The sequence below is a fragment of the Scardinius erythrophthalmus genome, assembly GCF_964197995.2.
Source record: "Scardinius erythrophthalmus genome assembly, chromosome: 4".
Classification (NCBI taxonomy): Eukaryota; Metazoa; Chordata; class Actinopteri; order Cypriniformes; family Leuciscidae; genus Scardinius; species Scardinius erythrophthalmus.
Genome location: NC_138224.1, coordinates 31,658,565 through 31,679,635, shown reverse-complemented (window position 1 = coordinate 31,679,635; position 21,071 = coordinate 31,658,565). Strand labels below are relative to the sequence as shown.

The window sequence follows — 21,071 nt, the reverse complement described above, 5'->3', positions numbered from 1 at the left end:
GTTGCAAGAAGGAAGAAACAGTAAGCGGATAGATGTGGTGTTTGATGTGTACTGGAAAACATCAATCAAGAATGCTGAAAGATACAATCGTGGTTCAGCAAGTAGCACTAAATGGAAGAACATTGCCCCGGGACACAATGTAGTGCAGTGGAGAAAGCTGTTAAGTAATACAGACAGTAAAACAGCCTTGATAACATTCATCGTGGACCAGTGGAAGCTAGCAGAGAACCGGGTAAAGCTTCAGGACAAGCAGCTATTTGCAACCTGTGGAGAGAGATGCTATTGTCTGACCAAAAAAGACTGGAATGTTGTTGAAGAGCTGAAATCTTTCCATGAGGAGGCCGATACCCGTATGCTCCTACATGCAAATCATGCTAGCCAGAATGGGTATCAAACCACAGTTATTGTGAGTGAGGATACGGATGTCATGATCCTTTGTCTTGGATGCTGTAAGAAGATAAACTGCCCCCTTTATCAGAAATCTGGCACTCAGAATCAAACAAGGTACATCAACATCAGCAACCTTGCTCAGCTCCTTGGAGATGACCTATGGGTGTGATGCTCTTATAGGGGTACATGCCTTTACGGGTTGTGATAGCGTAAGTGCTTTTGCAGGACAAGGAAAACTTACCGCTCTCAAACTTGACACCTCACCGAAATGGATGAGAAATATCTCCCACTTATTTGTACAGGTATGCTGATGTTAGACTGGATGCGGGGACCCCCAGCACCAATGGCTGTTCTGGAGCTTATGGCCTGCAAGTGTTCACAGACCTGCAAGCTTCCCGACTGTTCCTGTCTTGCCAATAAATTAAAGTGCACAGAAATGTGCAAGCTACAAACCTGCAGCAATCAGAGGGAGGAGGAGGAGGAGAATACTGATGTCATGAAATTGGTTGAATATGATGATGATGATGATGATGATGAATAAACAGGAACATTTTGCAATGACCAAATAAGTTCATGAATAATTATAGGTATAATTATTTTGTTTTTCTTTGTATGACATGTTCTGTTCAAATAAAGTTACAATATTTTTTCATTCTTTGGCTCAACGGTTAGTGTCATTGAAGAATAATTTCTGTGACAAAGCTACCACTTACAAAAGGTTATCATGTTGAAATATCATCTAGAGATATGGACAAAAAAAAAATCAAACTAGAATTTGCCACCTTGGGTGGTACCAATTAGTGAAAATTGTTGCCTGGGCCCATGGACTAACACATACAATGGAGCGAGCACACCAGGGATCACACCGACACACACTGACTGAACTGGTCAATGATAATGATCAAAGCCATTTTTTTTTATTTTGAAAACAGTTATTTGAAACTTTTTATTTGACCATGAAGTTTCCTAGGGGGGAAAACATCTGACTGTACCTTTATGTTGATTTTATATCCGTTCTTAATTTTAAAAGACATTATTCTTTTAGGTGGGACTTAAACCGGCTAAAAGTACCTATTCACTATAATTGTTGACATCCATCCTAACTTTTCCTGCTGGTATTTACTGTTAATGTCACTTGTTTAAATTTTTTAAGAGAGATACATGAACCACAACTCCAGTCCGACTGTCTCAGACATCTTTGCTGATTCTTCAAACTGCTAACCTCTTTATAGTGCAGCAGATTAGTAAAAAAATCGTTCACTTTGGTATAGAAGCATGAAATTTGGCACAGATACTCTCTAAGGGCCACTATTTTGGAAAAAGGCGTTGGCCACTCAAAAATTCAATATGGCGGCCATTTTGAAAAATGGCCGCCATTGCTATTCAATGCTTATTATATCAATTATTCAAACAGTGATCCAAGCATAAAATTTGATACTCTCTATAGGATAATACTCTCTAAAAATATACTCTCTAAAGGACGTTAATAGAAAAAGATGCTTGTCCCTCAAAAATTCAAGATGGCCGCCATTTTTAAAGATGGCCACCGTTCCTGTCGAATATTAATTATTTCAAGTGTTCAGATGGTGATGCAAGCATAAAATTAGGCAGAAATACTCTTCAAGGAACACTCTTTTGGAAAAAGGTATGTGCCACTCAAAAATTCAGGATGGCCACCATTTTCAAGATGGCCACCATTTCTGTCAAATAGTCATAATGTCTGCTTTGTCTGCCTCCTCTCCTTTGACCTGTCCAGCTTAGTTAAACTTGCCAGGAATATAAAATCCCCGCCGGCATAGGTCTCAGGTTCATTGGAGTACACAAGCCTCTCCACCACGGCAAGGTGTAGTCCACAGAGAGGAAGTGCCACTGTTAGAAAAGGATACGCTGCTGGTACAGGTTGCACATACAGTGGGGGAACAAGTATTTGATACACTGCTGATTTTGAAGGTTTTCCTACTTACAAAGCATGTAGAGGTCTGTAATTTTTATCATAGGTACATTTCAACTGTGAGAGACGGAATCCAGAAAAAATCCAGAAAATCACATTGTATGATTTTTAAATAATTAATTTGCATTTTATTGCATGACATAAATATTTGATCACCTACCAACCAGTAAGAATTCCGTCTCTCACAGACCTGTTAGTTTTTCTTTAAGAAGCCCTCCTGTTCTCATTACTCATTACCTGTATTAACTGCACCTGTTTGAACGTGTTACCTGTATAAAAGACACCTGTCCACACACTCAATCAAACAGACTCCAACCTCTCCACAATGGCCAAGACCAGAGAGCTGTGTAAGGACATCAGGGATAAAATTGTAGACCTGCACAAGGCTGGGATGGGCTACAGGACAATCGGTAAGCAGCTTGGTGAGAAGGCAACAACTGTTGGTGCAATTATTAGAAAATGGAAGAAGTTCAAGATGACGGTCAATCTCCCTCGGTCTGGGGCACCATGCAAGATCTCACCTTGTGGGGCATCAATGATCATGAGGAAGGTGAGGGATCAGCCCAGAACTACACGACAGGACCTGGTCAATGACCTGAAGAGAGCTGGGACCACAGTCTCACAGAAAACCATTAGTAACACACTACACTGTCATGGATTAAAATCCTGCAGCGCATGCAAGGTCCCCCTGCTCAAGCCAGCACAAGTCCAGGCCTGTCTGAAGTTTGCCAATGACCATCTGGATGATCCAGAGGAGGAATGGGAGAAGGTCATGTGGTCTGATGAGACAAAAATAAAGCTTTTTGGTCTAAACTCCACTCGCCGTGTTTGGAGGAAGAAGAAGGATGGGTCGTGGCTGGGTCTTCCAGCATGACAACGACCCGAAACACACAGCCAGGGCAACTAAGGAGTGGCTCCGTAAGAAGCATCTCAAGGTCCTGGAGTGGCCTAGCCAGTCTCCAGACCTGAACCCAATAGAAGATCTTTGGAGGGAGCTGAAAGTCCATATTGCCCAGCAACAGCTCCGAAACCTGAAGGATCTGGAGAAGGTCTGTATGGAGGAGTGGGCCAGAATCCCTGCTGCAGTGTGTGCAAACCTGGTCAAGAACTACAGGAAACGTATGATCTCTGTAATTGCAAACAAAGGTTTCTGTACCAGATATTAAGTTCTGCTTTTCTGATGTATCAAATACTTATGTCTTGCAATAAAATGCAAATTAATTACTTAAAAAGCATACAAAGTCACTCACAGTTGAAGAGTACCTATGATAAAAATTACAGACTTCTACATGCTTTGTAAGTGGGAAAACCTGCAAAATCAGCAGTGTATCAAATACTTGTTCTCCCCACTGTATCTGCGAGACGGAAGGCGGAAGGACCATCAGAATTGAGACGGGTTTCAACAATATAGGTGACCAGTTCAGAAAGAGCCATAGGAAAGATGGCTGGTTGAATCTTTTCACTCTGTGACTCTTTCTCAAGCCTTCTGAGGTGGAGTTTCTCTCAGTTGTAAAGATGAATGAGACACAAATGATGGTATTTCAGCTCCTGTGCAATGGCATCAGCACCACTTAGTTGAGACAATAATTTAGCATCATTCAGTGTTTGTGCACATTCATGTAGTCTGTCATTCAGTTGCAGTGTCATTACCTGACGTAGGTCAGATTCAGGAGATATGTTATCACAAATAAAGCAAACCTGATCATCTAGTCTTTTCTGCATCATGGTTGCTTTGTTTGGCCTTCATCTGTCTCACTACATTGAGCATCGAATTGTATGGGATACAACTAGGTACAGGTCACCTACACCTAGCCCAATCATTCATCCAGTGCCATTTAAGTCCCGTGTGATCTGTACACCTTCCAGATAAGCATACATGAACAAGTCATGTATTGCCCCGCTTACCCTTGGCTCGGCTCTTCTGCGCTGGCACAACCTGTCAATTCAGGTGCGGCTATCTGTCACAGTGTCTGGTGGTGTTTCCCCGGGTATCCACTAGATGTCCTCCTTTCCCCACGGAGTCATTCACAGGAACTACCTTTCCCACAATTCCAGTCTGTGTTATATCACCCAGGTGTTTGTAATCTGTTACCCAGCTGTATCTCGTTGTCATCTCGTCTGTTCATGTATTTAATGCCCTGTTTGTTCCATGTTCTGTGTGTATCGTTGTTTATGTCACACCGTGTCGGTTTCTTGTGTTCTCTTAGCCTGTTTATTGTTTCGTGCTGCCTGTCTGGATTTTGAACCCTGCCTGTTTTTTGACTACGACTCTGGATTACCCCTTAAATAAATTCACCCAACTGCAATTGGATCTATCTTGCTTCTTTCCTTGTGTGGAACGTGACAGAACGATACACCCATGTTTGGATCCAGCAGTACGGGGGTTCGTATCCTTCCTCCCACCACTATGAAGGAGAGGAGGGGAAGAATCCAAAATTTAAGGGCCCTACGCCAGCAGGGTCAAACAGTGAGTTGCTTATCTCAAACCTTTTGGACTCTATCTAGAGGTATGAACTATAATGATGCAACCCTGAAGGACCTTTTTAATCGCTGTCTGGATGACCCGTTGCCGCAATGGGAGATGAAGGGGGTGGAGATCCTTGATTTTTGGGGATTTACTAGGTATCTACACCATCGTAGCCAATGGGATACACCTGCCTCGCCTTCATCTCCAAGCGAGAATGCATCGCCGCTGCCCAGCCCAGAGAATGCATCACCGCTGCCCATCCCAGAGAGTGCATCGCCGCTGCCCAGCCCAGAGAGTGCATCGCCGCTACCCAGCCCGGAGAATGCATCGCCGCTGCCCAGCCCAGAGAGTGCATCGCCGCTGCCCAGCCCAGAGAATGCATCGCCGCTGCCCAGCCCAGAGAATGCATCGCCGCTGCCCAGCCCAGAGCTCCATCAGTCATTAATTCCGTCCAGACCTGAACAAGCACCTCACCATCGAAGACGGCGGAGGGGGAGGAAAACCTCGGGCCTCTCCAATGAACTGGAGGCTGTCCCCAAGCAGCCCGTCGTCGTCCCGGAGGTCGTCCCCGAGCAGCTCGCCGTTGTGCCCGAGCTGCTCGTCCTACTGCCCCCGCCCACACCTGCCGAGTCTGTGTCTTCGGACAAGATGGCCGCCGCCGAGCCTATTCAAGTCACGTCTGCCCAGTCAGAGACGGTTCACGTCACGTCTGCCCAGTCAGAGACGTTTCACGTCACGTCTGCCCAGTCAGAGACTGTTCACGTCACGTCTGCCCAGTCGGGGACTGTTCACGTCACGTCTGCCCAGCCGAAGCCAGTTTTTATGCCTGAGCCGGTGATGTTTGTTCATGAGCCGGTGGTGTCTGTTCCAGAGCCGGTGAGGTCTGTTCCAGTTCCAGAGCCGGAGCCAGTGTCTGTTCTTGAGCCGGAGCCAGTGTCTGTTCCTGAGCCGGAGCCAGTGTCTGTTCCTGAGCCGGAGCCAGTGTCTGTTCCTGAGCTGGAGCCAGTGTCTGTTCCTGAGCCGGAGCCAGTGTCTGTTCCTGAGCTGGAGCCAGTGTCTGTTCCTGAGCCGGAGCCAGTGTCTGTTCCTGAGTCTGTGCCCGTGCTTGTGTCTGTTCCTGAGCCCTCAGTGACCGCGACACTGGCCATTATGGCCACAGCCATGTGGTGTGTGTGGGCTACGCACACAATTGGACCGGTGGTTTGTGTTCCTGGGCCGGTGGTGTCTGTTCCTGGGCCTGTGGTGCCAGTTCCTGTGCCTGAGTCGGTGGTGCCAGTTCCTGTGCCTGAGTCGGTGGTGCCAGTTCCTGTGCCTGAGTCGGTGGTGCCAGTTCCTGTGCCTGAGTCGGTGGTGCCAGTTCCTGTGCCTGAGTCGGTGGTGCCAGTTCCGGTGCCTGAGTCTCTGGTGCCAGTTCCGGTGCCTGAGTCGCTGGTGCCAGTTCCGGTGCCTGAGTCGGTGGTGCCAGTTCCGGTGCCTGAGTCGGTGGTGCCAGTTCCGGTGCCTGAGTCGGTGGTGCCAGTTCCGGTGCCTGAGTCGGTGGTGCCAGTTCCGGTGCCTGAGTCGGTGGTGCCAGTTCCGGTGCCTGAGTCGGTGGTGCCAGTTCCGGTGCCTGAGTCGGTGGTGCCAGTTCCGGTGCCTGAGCCGGTGGTGCCAGTTCCGGTGCCTGAGCCGTTGGTGCCAGTTCCAGTTCCTGGGCCGCTGAGGTCTGTTCCAGTTCTTGCGCCATGGTCGCCCGAGGGTTCTTCACCGCCGTGGCCGCCCGAGGGTTCTTCACCGCCGTGGCCGCCCGAGGGTTCTTCACCGCGTGGCCGCCCGAGGGGTTTTCACCGCCGTGGCAGCCCGAGGGGTCTTCACCGCTCTGGCCGCCCGAGGGTAAATCTCCGCCCTGGCCGCCTGAGGAAAAGTCTCCGCCCCGGCCACCGGATGGACTGGTTTCTTCGCCCTGGCCACCGGATGGACTGTTCTTTTCACCCCGGCCGCCCGATGGTCTGTTGGCTTCGCCCCGGCCGCCCAATGGACTATTTGTTTCGCCCTGGCCGCCGGATGGACTGTTTGCTTCACTCTGTTTCCCCGATGTACTGTCTGTGTCACCCTGGCCCCCTTTGAGTCTGTTACCCCCTGTCTCTGTTTCCCTTCATGGACCTGGCCCCCCGTCCCTCCCCCTGATCCTCCACCGTGCCACCTCCCTCCTGAACTTTTGTATTGTTCCGTGTCCTGTCTTGGAGTGTCTGGGAGCCACTCCGTAGAGGGGGGGTCATGTCACAGTGTCTGGTGGTGTTTCCCCGGGTATCCACTAGATGTCTTCCTTTCCCCACGGAGTCATTCACAGGAACTACCTTTCCCACAATTCCAGTCTGTGTTATATCACCCAGGTGTTTGTAATCTGTTACCCAGCTGTATCTCGTTGTCATCTCGTCTGTTCATGTATTTAATGCCCTGTTTGTTCCATGTTCTGTGTGTATCGTTGTTTATGTCACACCGTGTCGGTTTCTTGTGTTCTCTTAGCCTGTTTATTGTTTCGTGCTGCCTGTCTGGATTTTGAACCCTGCCTGTTTTTTGACTACGACTCTGGATTACCCCTTAAATAAATTCACCCAACTGCAATTGGATCTATCTTGCTTCTTTCCTTGTGTGGAACGTGACACTATCTAACTACGTCTATTACTAGCTAATTGATGATGGGCTGTTAGGCAGCATTTGGGACACTAAACTTAGCTATACTATTACTACTAGTCAAGAACTACAGTGTAAGTAAAACTAGATCAGCTGACACTGAACCCCATGCTGAGTTCCATAGCAGTGAAGTCACCAGTGTGCCCTGGTTGTGTAATGACGTTCACTCTATTAAAGAAAACCTTCCTTAACACATTAAATTGAGCTCTGACAGAAATGGTGGCCATCTTGAAAATGGTCGCCATCTTGAATTTGAGCGGCACACATTTTTTTCCTTGATAATGTTCCTTGAAGAATATTTGTACCAAATTTCATGAGAGCATCACCATTTGAAAAAAAAATGTAAGGATTCAAGAGAAATGGCGGCCATCTTGAAAAATGGTAGCCATCTTGAATTTTTGACGGACAAGCACCGTTTTCCAAAAAAACATTCTGAAGAGAGTATTTTCACAAAATATTATGCCTACATCACTGTTTGAACAATTGACATAATGAGCATTTGACAGAAATAGCGGCCATCTTGAAAAAAATGGCCGCCATTTTGAATTTTTGGGTGGCCAACGCCTTTTTCCCAAAAGTAACCCTTAGAGAGTATCTGTGCCAAATTTCATGCTTTTATACCAATTAGAACGATTCTCTTGAAATATGCCATTAATCTGCTGCACTATTTAAGACTAACTGTTTTACAGATGAGTTTAACGTGTATGAAAAATAAAGTTGTGTTGTTTTCTTCAGAAAATCCAAGTAGAGCACAACAAACATCACAGGTGTTGCTGAATGAACATACCTATGGTAATATATCAAAAAACAAAAATGTCATGTTTTAATTTAAACAGTAAACCTGTTAGTTACTGCTGATGGTGTTTATTAATGAACTAGTAGAGTTTCTCTCTCTTAATATATCTATTTACTTATTCCTCCTGAAAGGAGACAACTCAAAATTAAGTAAATGTGTTAAAAGTTCTCTTGGAATTAAAGCAAAACTAAAAGAGCAGAGGGCAATTATTCAGGAATTACAGGGAGTGCCTCTACCTCAACCAGAAATAGGATGCAGCTGGGGGTTATCTTTACAGTCTCTTGAAGATTTTGATGCTTTGGAAAGGTTGGAAGAGACCGAGAAAAAACAGAGAAAAAACTGATTGGCATGTCTTGTAATGCAATTACACTTAACAGGGTTCTTACGCTGGGAATTTCCAAGTCTTGATAAGTGTGGAAAAATAAAAAAAAACAAAGACTTGTCCACACTCGGGAATATGTAAATAACGGACGATCAATCAAGAGGACATTCTTTATAAGGGGACAAGGTTAAATCAGCGGAGCTCAGGTGGGAAGCGACTCATTGCACAGGTGTTTTCTTTGGTAAACTCAGTTAGATGGGGGAAGTTACAAGCAAATTAGTGTGTGGTTTTGCTGGTGGTTCTCGGCAATGCACAGCTGTGGTGTTAAAGTGTTTCTATTTGATGTTTCTAATTGTGTTGGTTTTTAATTTTACATTTTATTGCTGCAAGGTACAGGTGATTTTCTGTTTCAAAATGAGGGAGAGTATTGGATTATCTCATAATATAAGATATGGCAAAGATTAGAGGGGTTACGTTTATTTCATGGAACTGTAGGGGGCTGCATACTTTTACTAAACTCAAACAAGTGATGACTAGGATAAAGCAACTACAGTCTAAAATAGTTTTTCTCCAGGAAACACTTTTAATGTCAAAAGATATATGTTTGTAACAACAATGACTTATGTTAGGGAATTAATTAGCTCAAATTAGCCTTAATGTGAATATGCATATGTTGCTTACATGAATTAAAGAATTACCAAATAGGGAATTGGTCAAAACCTCGGCTTATATCAGCGGTTACACAATTACTTGTAGTACTCCCTGATATAGACGGGTAGAATATGTTCAATTTGGGGAAATTGTAGGTATAAGTTGAAGAATGTTCATTTATTGTACGAACTGTATGTCCAGCACACAAAAGGTACAATATCTGAACGGAAATCTCACGTCTTTAACACTGATAGACAATTTCTTTTCTGTGGCCACAAGAAAATAACTTATCTTGGTGTTTTAGACCATTTGAGATTTCTTTCAATAGCAAAATTTATCGTAGAGCGTTAAGAGGTAAAGATCTGCACTACTCAGGGACTCAGTATTGAGACAAACAGGCAAACTTAATTCAAATGATTTAACAAAGTTTATTCAAACGAGCTACTGGTTACATATACTAATTTTAAATCACACAGGAGTAAATATGCATAAACAAAACAATATACGATCGCAAATAAGGAATATAACAAAATAAACGTAAGATCAAAGGTTAGAGTAGGGGAAGAAAAGGGAGAATATAAGAGAGAGAGAGAGAGAGAGAGAGAGAGAGAGAATTTTAAGAAAAGGTTTTGTGTGTGTACACTGAGAGTGTGGTAAGGAGAGGTGTGTGTGTGTGTGTGTGTGTGTAGGAGCACGCCTTTAGCAGCACGTGGCCGTGTGTTTATGTCTAGGAAACACGTGGAGAGGTGGACGTGTATGGGTGTGTGTAGGTGCAGATGTGTGCGTCAAAGAGTGTGTAAGTGTGAGTGAAGAGAAATGAGAGATAGGTAGAACAGTTCAGTCATTCACCTGAAACCCCAACAGACACAGTAATATTAGACACTTTAAACAGCACTTCAGATTGGAAATTAAGGTCTACGTTACGTCTGAGTTGTAGATCGGCCCTCTTTGTGTGGTCTCGTCTGTGTTGGACGGAAGCAGAGTCACGTGATTACAGCGTCTAGTTGCTATAGCGACTTGAAGCGAGCGGAACTCAGCAAAAGGATCTTTAGCTTTAAGTTGGTATCTTGGGTTGGTTGAAGGAGACTATCAAAACTGAAGTAAGGTAGTTTGAAGAAAATAAAACTTGGAAGAAAAATGAAAATAAACGAGAACGAAGCTTCCAAGGATGGAAGAAGGCGTGTCGTCTCTCTCTCTCTGGCGATGTGCCCTGAGATCAGAGAAGCGCGGCACTTTGAAGGGGTTAAGCCCAGCCTCTTTAGGTGCATGACCCAATCGCCTGGAAGGGCGATTGTGACTACCTCCTGACGTTTTGCGGAGGCTCACGCCCCTTCTTAATAGTTATGGAGAAGCTAAACTTGTTCCTATCGTTAATAACACTGGATTTAATAAAATAATGCATCTTCGGAGATTTTGGGTTAAAGATTCCACACCGTTGGGATTTATGGAGCACAATGATACCACGAATGGTATCTTTATGACATAGTCACCCCTGGATACATGATTTTGCGCGATTATAGTCACATCAAATGGATTACAAATCAATAAACTATATAGGCATAATATTTGGGACAAGGGATCATGCATACATCAAGAGAATACATTTTAAACATTTCACAAGATGATTTTGATTCACACGTGGTAGGATCTGTGTGTGTTTCTGTGTGTGTGTGCTGGAAGAGTCACTGAAGGTTCATCCTGCTGCGTTGAACTTTGTCCCCAAGCACGGGATGAGAGTCTATGTGTGTGCGCTTTTCTGGTCTTGATGAGATTATCAGTTTAGCACATCTGGTTAGACAGAGCTCTTTGTTTTCTGAACGTGTTAAATGAGTGTCTAAATGTAAATAAATGTCAGAGAGAGAATCCTTGGGGTTCTCCGAGATTGCTCTCATTGGTCAGCGGACGTTTGCTAAGCCATAATTCCGAGGTCAGCAGTAAGGAATCTCTGTTTTCAGATTAGGCAGTTAATGATTTGCGCCATTTATCGGCGCCGTTGGGTCTGGTATCCAGGAAGGCAGAATCTTGAGGCAATAGAGGTGTTTGTGGATTAGGACACCAGTGATTTAATTAGGTCTCAGAGCAGAAGACAGGCTAATTTCAGTACATTAACATATAGAGAGATAGAGCTGGTGATCTGACCATCTGCTGTGTGTTACATGTTGAATACGTAAAAGATGGCCTGGTCAAGTGTTTCCAGCTTCATTTAGCTCTCAAGCAAGAGGGGTTATTACAATGATCCATAAATCAATTCCTTTTCTAACAGCTAAGACAATAAATAATCCTTCAGATAGATAAATTAATGAGAGGACATTTCATTTTAAACATTTAAAAAAGAACTTGCTGAACTTTAATAAGTTAACAGTTGTTGCTTAACACAGCTACCGCTCAACTGTCATATATTTATGGAGGACCAAACCTGCAGAAATTAAAAATAGAAAGAAAAAGTAAAGAAAAAGGTAATACAAAAATAAATTAAAATTATCATCAAAAACGAGTTATCTGTTTTGTCAAGTCATTTATTCCTTTGATTACCCTTTACATTTATTTGTTCATTTATTCATAATTTCTGCAGATTTGGTCCTCCATGTATATTGGGTGTAGTGTCTATATCACAGACATTTTGTATAAAATAGTAAAAAACCTCTTGGCTAATGTGCCAACAGTTAAATGAAAATCAATTAATTCTAATTATGCCCACTGTGTCAGTTCTTTTTCCTTTCAAAGTTTTTTCTGAATAGATCAAAAGTCTTGCAATGCATTTTTTCTCTTTAAATACACTCCCTTGTTTCGGATGAAGTCCCTTATATTTTGGATCGTTCGTCCATGCAGAATTTTTTTCTCCGCATTTTTGCAAGAAAGGCACTCCTTTAGAGAGGCAAGATGCCCCTTGATTATGTGAGTTTTAAAGCTACACTGTGTAGGATTTTCTCCCATCTAGCAGTGAAATTGTATATGACTACCAACTGAATATTACTTTCTAGCCCCTCCCATTCCGAGGGCGTTTTAACTCCTACAGTGGCAGTATTATTTCAAATCTACCAGCAGTCGCGAGTAATCTCCCCCTCGCATTCGTCACAGCACCGTTGAGTGTAAAAACGCGAAAGGCGAAGCTTGAATTTCCAAGTATGTTCCTCTTTGGCTAATGTATTTTCAAGATGGAGGCGCAACATGACTTTCGCCATTCGAGCAACTCGCTCATATGTATTCTAAATGGCAGATTCTACGCTTACGAGAATACTTGATTAGTTGGTAGAAGTAATTACACATTAATGAGCACATATAATTTTGAAAGATCAAAGTGTTTTTTGCTAAGAATAACCTTAAAAAATGACTGAGTGTAGCTTTAAAGTGCCTGAAAACTTGCTTTGCCCATGGCATTTTTACATACAGTAGTTTGACCTGATAGGTGCTAAAAAGAAACAAATACAAATAAGATCAAAATATGTTGGTAATTATCCATCCACCTCAAATTAGTTGCACTGTGATATTACTGTTTTGCTTAAATTTCGGCTACCTCCCGTGTTGGGTTGTGTTGTGTTGTGTTATGAATAAAAACTGGAGTCGAATTGCTGGTTCAGAGGTTCTTTATCTGCCTGCCTGCCTGCATGAGTTGAAAAATGGAGTAATTATGTGTTGCATTCAAAGTAGTGTGTTTAATCAGCCTTCTCCTCGCTCTGCTCAGACCTCCCGCGGACTGAAGCGAGCTCACAATGCACAATCTCATTTACAGTAATAAAGAATGTAGCAGGAAGGGTTATTACCCCTCCTACCTCCTACATCATCGTTAAGTGTTTGGCCAATGGCCAGGCGTCTGTTGGTATAAGAGTATGAGCTACCAGTTCCGTGGTATGCGTCATTATCCGGGGTCGTGACGGCATCCATGCGCCCTGCTGCTTTCTGTTGGAGTTAGCGTAAAATGTGCTGCCTGTAAAAAGTTGCCAAAGCTGTTTATCCACTGGCGGTGCTGTTGGCGGGTCTATGTGCTTGTTTGGAGAGTTGAATGTGGACATTTGAGACAGGTAAGAGAAGTATTTGATGCGACGGTGGTTTGTAGATGAAGTTTTTGGTTTGCCTTGACTAGGCGAGTAATCTGACTGATCTGTATGCTTAGTGTACGATCTATCGGCGCTTCATGCCAACGAGCTTGTCGGAGACCTTCGGCTCCATCTACCGCATAGCTTGGGGATAGTGATTCTGGGACGGCATGCTTTGTGAGTATACTATTCGAGCGTAAGCTAAGGGTAACTCTCAGTGTAACACCTTCTGTTTTGCTTTTAGGCATGCTTTAAGGACGATGCCGACTCTCTGAATGAGCATTATCGGCCCTGTGCTTCGTCAAAAGGCTTTGTTCGCGCTAGGCCTCATCAGCTGCTGTTCTGTTTTGGTTCTGTTTTTGGTGTGTGCTGTTCTGTCACGATCAAGTCGTCTCGAGTGAATCATCTCGATCAAACCGTCTTGAGTGAACCGTTCTAAGTGAGCCGTTCAAGTGAGCCATTTCAAATGAACTGTTTCCAGCGAACGGTGACTCTGTTCCGTGATATGTTTTGAGGTTTTTGTTGTTTCTTTTTTTTTTGTTCATTTCTTTAACTACTTTCCAAGACTGAGTACTTTTGAATTTGTGTTTTGTTTTGAATCTAATTATCGTATTAGTGAATTTATATATTTTGCACACAATACATACCTCGCTCAGACCTCCCTCGGACTGAAGCGTCGAGTCGAGACCGAGTCCGTTGTTTTCCAAATACAGTCGAGTCCGAGTCAAGACCGAGTCTTTGAGGAAGGAAGTCCGAGTCGAGATTTTGTCTCGACATGTCAGTTTTGATATTCATTATTTAATATCACCCCAGTTAATATCAACAGTTAGGCCTACAGACTAAGCTAGATTGGTAATTGTTTAGAGGAGCAGTCTTAACGTCTTAATATGGACTATGCTTTTACTATCATTAAAAAAATCCCTACCACATGCATCATCTCCTGCCTATTTTTCTAAACTGCTTCAAAAGTGCTGCTCTGTCATCAACATGTTAAGCCCACCCTGACTTTTTTAATCATAGTTAGGACATGCAGAGCAAATTAAAATTTTCTAGTGGCATGTCTAAATTAGTAGGCTTAGCTACTTTATAACATTTTCCAATTTTAAATATTTTGACAATACACTCGAATTCAGTATCTTTTAAAACTTTATTCCCCCATAACACACACAAACATTACATAAACACAATTGCACTGTGTAATGCAGTTAATGACGATATTGACTCTTTTACACTTCCCCTCCCCTCCCCTCCCCTCCCACAAACACACACACCCAAATACACATAGTGTATAACACTACGTCACACTGCTGTTAACAACTATGTTCTATGTATAGTTGTAGTCCACCCCCCCCCCCAAAAAAAAACATGAACATGTATATCTTTTAAAAAACACAGTTCTTAACACATGAACGGCATGAAGTTACAACTACAGATGAAAGCAAACTGTGCCTGAGATGGGACCGATGTGGTCTCATAATGAATCCACCTCGGCTAAAAACAAGTGCAACGGGCACTGAAGACGCCGGCAGTTTCATGGCCAGCATGTGGATTTGAGGGAGACAGGTCTTGGTGTTTGCCCCAAAGTGAAGAGCATTCTCAATGTCCCCCTCCCCATTAAAAACACGTTCAACGGGTGCTGAAGACGCCGGCACAGCCAACAGTTTCATGGCCAGCATGTGGATTTGAGGAAAATGCTCTTGGTGTTTGGCCCAAAAGTGAAGAGCATTCTCAATGTCTGTGTCTTCAATAGTCTCAAAGTATTTTGCAACCTGCGTAGCAACAGATGTTTGCTGCCCTGTGCTGCGCTTTTTGAGGGATTTGTACCTCGACAGCATGCGTCATCATCCTCTTCCAATGTGGCGTCCAAGTCATCTTGTTCTCCTCCGTATCTCTCAGCACATTTCTCAACCTCTGCAACCAGTGTTTCTGTGAGACATGAGGGCATGAGCATGTCATATCAAATGTTATGTAGACTAGAGATTATGATCACGCTGTGTTATGTTAAACATGTTAAATGTAATCCTGGAATAACATCACTGTTGTATGTTATTACCCTTGCACTCTGTGGTAAAATGTAATACACCCAGTTTAATATGTTCTGGTGCGCAAATATGATACGAATTTACAGTAAGTTTTCATACATCAGTTTATGTACTAACCTTTCAGTGATTTTTTCAGGTCCTCTCTTTATCGCCTCTGGTATGCTGCACCCTGCTTGCACATCACATCGAGATCCACCCAATTTAGGCCAAACTGTGGGTCCAGCATTGTGGCAAGGGTGTAGATTTTGTTGTTGAATGGCTCCTCCTTCCCAGTTTTCCCAGCCATGTCAAACTGTTCAAAAATCCCCTGGAAGCGTTTTTTTCAGTGATCCGTGTAGTGCCCTTGCGATGGGTCTACACAGGATATGAGTTGTTTCACATTTTATTAAATGGGTGTTCAGGTCAAGAACAGTCGGCACAATGATGCTGATAGTTACGACTTTTTCCCCCTCTGTTAAGTTAGTAGCCTCAGCAAAAGGAGCAAGAATTGAGGTTAAGTCTCTGAGCTGGTTCCAAACAACATCTGAAAAGTCGTTAAGACACATTTCGGTCAATGTTTTGTGATCCAGATAAGTCAGTGCTTGTAGTTGTTTAAATGTACTATTCCATCTGGTGTTGTTCGCTGCAGGTACAGTTTTTGTTGTTCCACATGTGCTTTCAAATGTGTCTTTGAAAGCCGAGCTGGTGTGTAAGAGGGTAGAAAAGCAATGGCTTTAGCAATGGCAAGACTAATTGATTTGACCTCTTTCATTCCATCTGAGACAACTAACTGAAGAGAATGGGCAAAACAAGAAAGCCTCTCCCCCGATAGCCCAAGTTCTGTGTCCTCATCAGTGTCCTCCCATAACTCCTCATCATCAAGATCATTCTCGCTTTCTGTGTCAGAGACTTGCTGCAGGGGCATTTGCACTTTGAAAGCGCATTTCATGTTGGCGGCATTGTCTGTTATAATATAACAAACTTTTTGCTTGATGCCATATTCTTCAAGTATTTCCTCAAAAGCTGCAGAAATCCTCTCACCACTGTGCCGTCCTGTAAACCGCTGACATTCAAGCAGGTACGGTTCAAGCACACAGGATCCATTAGAGCAGTGTACTGCATGCGCAGTGACACCAAGAAAGGACCGCAGTCTGCGGTCAGACCAGATATCAACGGTTACAGAGACAGATGGTTGACTCTGCAATCTTTCAACAATAGTCTGCTTCACTTGGTTCACCAGTACTGGGATTCTTTTCTCGGTGATAGTACTTCTTGAGATGGGGGTGTATTTTGAGTCCATGACTTTCAGAAATTTTCTAAAGTAGCAATTCTCCACCAAAGCCAGAGGCAGTCCACAGCCAATTACCAAGTCCTTAATGATGGATGCATTGATTGCTTGCTGCCGAGGGGATTTAGAACTGTAGACCAAAACATTGGAGAAGCACGCAGATACTGATGGTTGTGCAACGTCAGTTTGGTCTTGTGCTGCCTTGTACTCCAGGAACCTGTAAGAGAGAGGAAACATCCACAAATTATTATATATCAGCATTTTTTAAACTTCATAATGTTCTCTATTATAAACTATTCATTGCAAAACTATATACGTTGAGATCATTTATAAGTTTTAAAGGCATAAGCTCTCTTACTGTCTGTTGGAACTAGGTCACCTTCTTTTCTAATCCAAAATAGCCTAGGCTAATACATGCAAGGTCATTTCCACATTCCTGATGTGAAAGAAAATGACCAAGGACAGCCTATTATTACTATTGAAAATTATTAATATTCAAATTTGTAACCACCTGTAGCCACCTAGCCAGCCCACAACTCCTTTCACTGCAGAGCAATCTTAATGGTGGAAATTATATTAGGCTACCTACTCGAAATTATCAGCCTATGTCTACATACTGCTGAATGTTGTAACAAAGGCTTTATGTAACAATATTAATGTAGATTAACAATTAAACAAGATGCAGATGTTGTAGATGTGACTAATTTTAATCAACACTGTATGTGGACATTAGAGGAAGCAGAGTCTCTCTTGTTGTCTTACACACAAGCACTAAAATAACCTCCCTATGTAGCCTAATATATAATTCAAGTAATATTCAACTCGACACGACACTGAGTGCCCTATTCAAGACAACTACTAAGGCTGCGTCTCATTTCTCTGTCTTACCCCTTACTCTTACCCCTTCCCTTCGGTTTTGCGCGTTCATGTGAGGGGAAGTGGTGTCCCAATTCTCATTTTGACTAAGGGCTAGGGCCAAGGCGTAGGGCTATATAGCCCTTGAAACGAAGTCTGCGGAGGACCACACTTGAAAGAGAGGGGTAGGAATTTCTCAGAAGTGAGTCGCACAAATGTATGTATTTTCAGCAGTTTAATGACACTCGTGTTTTATGATACCTTTAATAAAACGTTCAAGCGGTTTTAATTGTAATGTTTTTGTTTTGAATCACTAGTTAACCGCTAGCTAGCAGCTATGCGCTATTTGCCGTTTGCTAATGTTTTGCTTATGGTGTCACCGGCGCCGCCGTTAAATACAATGAAACAATGTCTTTGACTGATGGCACACAAGCGTGCAAAGATAAAGGGAGACCAGGCAATCGATATCACAACCCGAGACGACGGCATCTTCGTTTGTTTATGTCAACGCGTATCGCCTCTGTTGACGTAGCAGCAGCCAGCTAGCGGAAAGGGAATATGACGCAAACGGTAATCGAGTGGTGTCTCATTTCTTAGAGAAACGTTCTTCCCCCTACCCTCCTTCACTCGGTATCGAAGGGCAAGGGGAAGACGCAGACAAAGGGGTAGGGGAAGGGGAAGGGGTAAGACAGAGAAATGAGATTGGCCCTAAGTGTGTAGCTAATGTATTTTGCCCCTGCTCTTGTGTGTGTGGCTACAAGCTTGGCAGATAGATAACGTTTCCCACGAAAAGCAGGATGCCGAAATTCTCTTCAAAGCTTTACTTAAGACTCACTGTAAAACTGTAAAGCAGACAAACAAAATATATCTTGGTATTCGTTTCCTGAGTGCATTTAGACACATTAAAAATTAATTGAAACCGATTGGTTAGCTTAGCTAACGCCTATGGAGAAATCCATATAGATGCTAACGGTTAGCATTCACAAACAAACTAATTGAGTAGCTAAATGGCCACTTAAACATTCAACACTTCTCACTGATAAAATAGAATGTCCCTGACACCATCTAAGAGAAATTTGTTTATGGTATTCTCCTGCTTAAGCCTTTCCCCTAACTGTGTTAATGAGACAACTTACAGTTCACATCTCTGCTCTCTAGTTGGACTACTTGGTCAAGTAGGCTAGATAGCTATCGTATCGATAGCTCTGGGCGCCAGAAAAAGACACCAGTGGTGGGTGGCTCGTGGCTTTTTTGTTTTGTTTGTTTTAGCAACTCAAAATACCATCTATTCTATGTCATTATGCAACATGATCTCATGAAAATATGTGTGTATTTTTACGTAAAGTGTAGTTCTACCATACGTACATTTATTTACGTTTTATACACACAGAAACGTATAATACTGACGTATTTACAGCACTAAAACGTATAACATTTACGTATTGACAGCACAAAAACGTAATTTATTTACGTATAAACAACTTTACAGACACAAATTTGTACGTATTCCTATTTAACTTATGCATGTTAAAATCATCGCATTAATGTTTTGACTCTATTGCATTCAATTGTCTTATCAATTAAATTTTCAGTCACATTTATTAATAGTTTAACGTTACTCATATAATAACGTTAGGCTACTCATAAATAATAACATTTCGTGCCTTCTGCTGCAAACTCGTTTCAGAGGATTAGCCTACATGGTGTTAAACAAGCATACACTTTCAAATACCTTCTTTAATCGTTTAACCATTTTGTAATATTTGGTTTATTTACCGTGAGACACAAAAGCGTTTTCTCCTATAGACCCATAATACACTACAACACAACATAAATTCACAAAAGACATCAATTTTATTAGCTTGATGTAATCCTAATCTTTAGAATCCATGCGTTGTTTGCAAGAAACAGATCCAAATTTAGCCCTTTATCCAGTGATCTCCATTCTCAGCAGAGACCGTAAACGTCAAATCCCGCGCTCGTAGTGAATTCAAATTCAAAAATTGCCCCCGAAGCGTTACGACATGTTTTACGGCAGTGATATCAAACGCTCATTGGCTCTCGCATACTTCGTCACAGATTGCGACATGCCGTGTGTGCTACATTTGAAATGGAGAAGCGCGCGTGCCTTCACAGAGCGAACAGCGGACCGAATCAACATTTTCATGGTTTAATAACTTAATTCTGCTCTGTAACGTTACCTCATACAAAACTATTATATACTGCCATAGAGGACTGCGACACATCGTCATTTGAACGACTTTTGGTACAGGTTTTGACATTTTCTCAATAAATAAATTATTGTGATTATACATGTCTGTCTGTTGCTTTCTATCTTTGAAAATTACGTATTAATACCTACGTATTAACAATGAGACAAGCATTATAATGTAAAACTAAAACTAACAGCTTTATGTCAAACACACTTTCTACTCAGGCATGGTTAGGTGAAGCACAAATATGTTAGCGAGCATAGCATATCTCAACAAATATATTACTGCACTCACCTGTCAGGATGATTTCTTCTAACGTGGCGAAGGAAGTTAGAAGTTGTGCTATAGGTTTCAGTTATCGATGTGTTGCAGAATTGGCACCGCGCAGTGTGCTTTTTCTTCAAATCTTTTCCGGTAAACGGTTTGTGGTTCTGAAAGGCGAATTTGATGATGGCAGACTCATTGCTCATCTTGCCGCCGTTCACACCGGGCAGCAACTGAAGACACACACTGACACTGACCTACTGACCGACTGACAGACACTCACCGGCAGCAGAGCCATAGAGATAAATAAACGGCTCTGACGGCAGTATCTTTGCATTGCACCAAGGGATGTCATTTTCAAATAATGCCCATCAACATTGCATTTTATTATTATTGTTGTTAAGTGTTGTGTTTTTTTTTTTTATATGAACATAATAATATATGAACATAAAAACTGCGTTGGAAAAAAAAATCTTGAGGACTCGGTCTGAAATTACGAGTCCTTCTCCTCCCACTGTGGTCCGAGTCCGAGTCAAGACCGAGTCTTTGAAGGGTCGAGACCGAGTCAAGACCGAGTCTTTGAAGGAACAAGTCCGAGACGAGTCCGAGAAAGCAGAAATTGGTCTCGAGACCGGTCTCGAGTCCGAAACCAGACTCGAGTACTACATCACTAGAGCATAGGATAACATGAGGAGCAAGGGAAGCACATGACAAACAGGACAAACAGATTAAACTTCAAAATAATGAACATGAAACAAAGCTAAAACTACACAATTTTTATGACAACATTTTAAATATCATCCATGCCAGCTTCCACTTCCGGCACGAGGATCTGAGAGGCCTGAGAGGGTCTCTGGAAATACTGCAGGTGTGACAGTTTGAGGTTTTTGAGTTCTGTTTTTGAATCTGTTTCACTGTTTTCAGTTTCTGTGATCCGTTTTCCCCTGTCTTCTGTGATTTTGGTCTAGTCCTGTTTTCCCCGGTCTGTTTAATCAGTTCATCGGGTATGTAAGCAATAAGGTAATCGAGGCTAGTGCTGTATAGTGAATAAGTCACGGCTAAAGGGCATTGTTAGGCTCGACGCAAAGCGGAGTCATTCGTGACTTATTCACGATACAACACTAGCCTTGAGTACCTTATTGCTTT

At 42.8% G+C, this 21,071-nt stretch overlaps 1 protein-coding gene across 1 annotated transcript in view; it reads right to left on the bottom strand.

Annotated features, from left to right (window-relative positions):
• LOC308689281 (uncharacterized protein) overlaps positions 1–15,612 on the bottom strand; it is a gene marked incomplete at its 5' end in the record, with an annotated part of 510,821 nt that extends 495,209 nt beyond the window's left edge. The window contains 4 exons of the mRNA XM_081362935.1: positions 5,516–5,925; positions 6,148–6,603; positions 15,109–15,210; positions 15,495–15,612. Of these exons, the coding sequence (XP_081219061.1) occupies positions 5,654–5,925; positions 6,148–6,603; positions 15,109–15,210; positions 15,495–15,612 (948 nt within the window). The 3' untranslated portion in view covers positions 5,516–5,653. The remainder of the gene's footprint in view (positions 1–5,515; positions 5,926–6,147; positions 6,604–15,108; positions 15,211–15,494) is intronic.
• Positions 15,613–21,071: the final 5,459 nt, after the last annotated feature.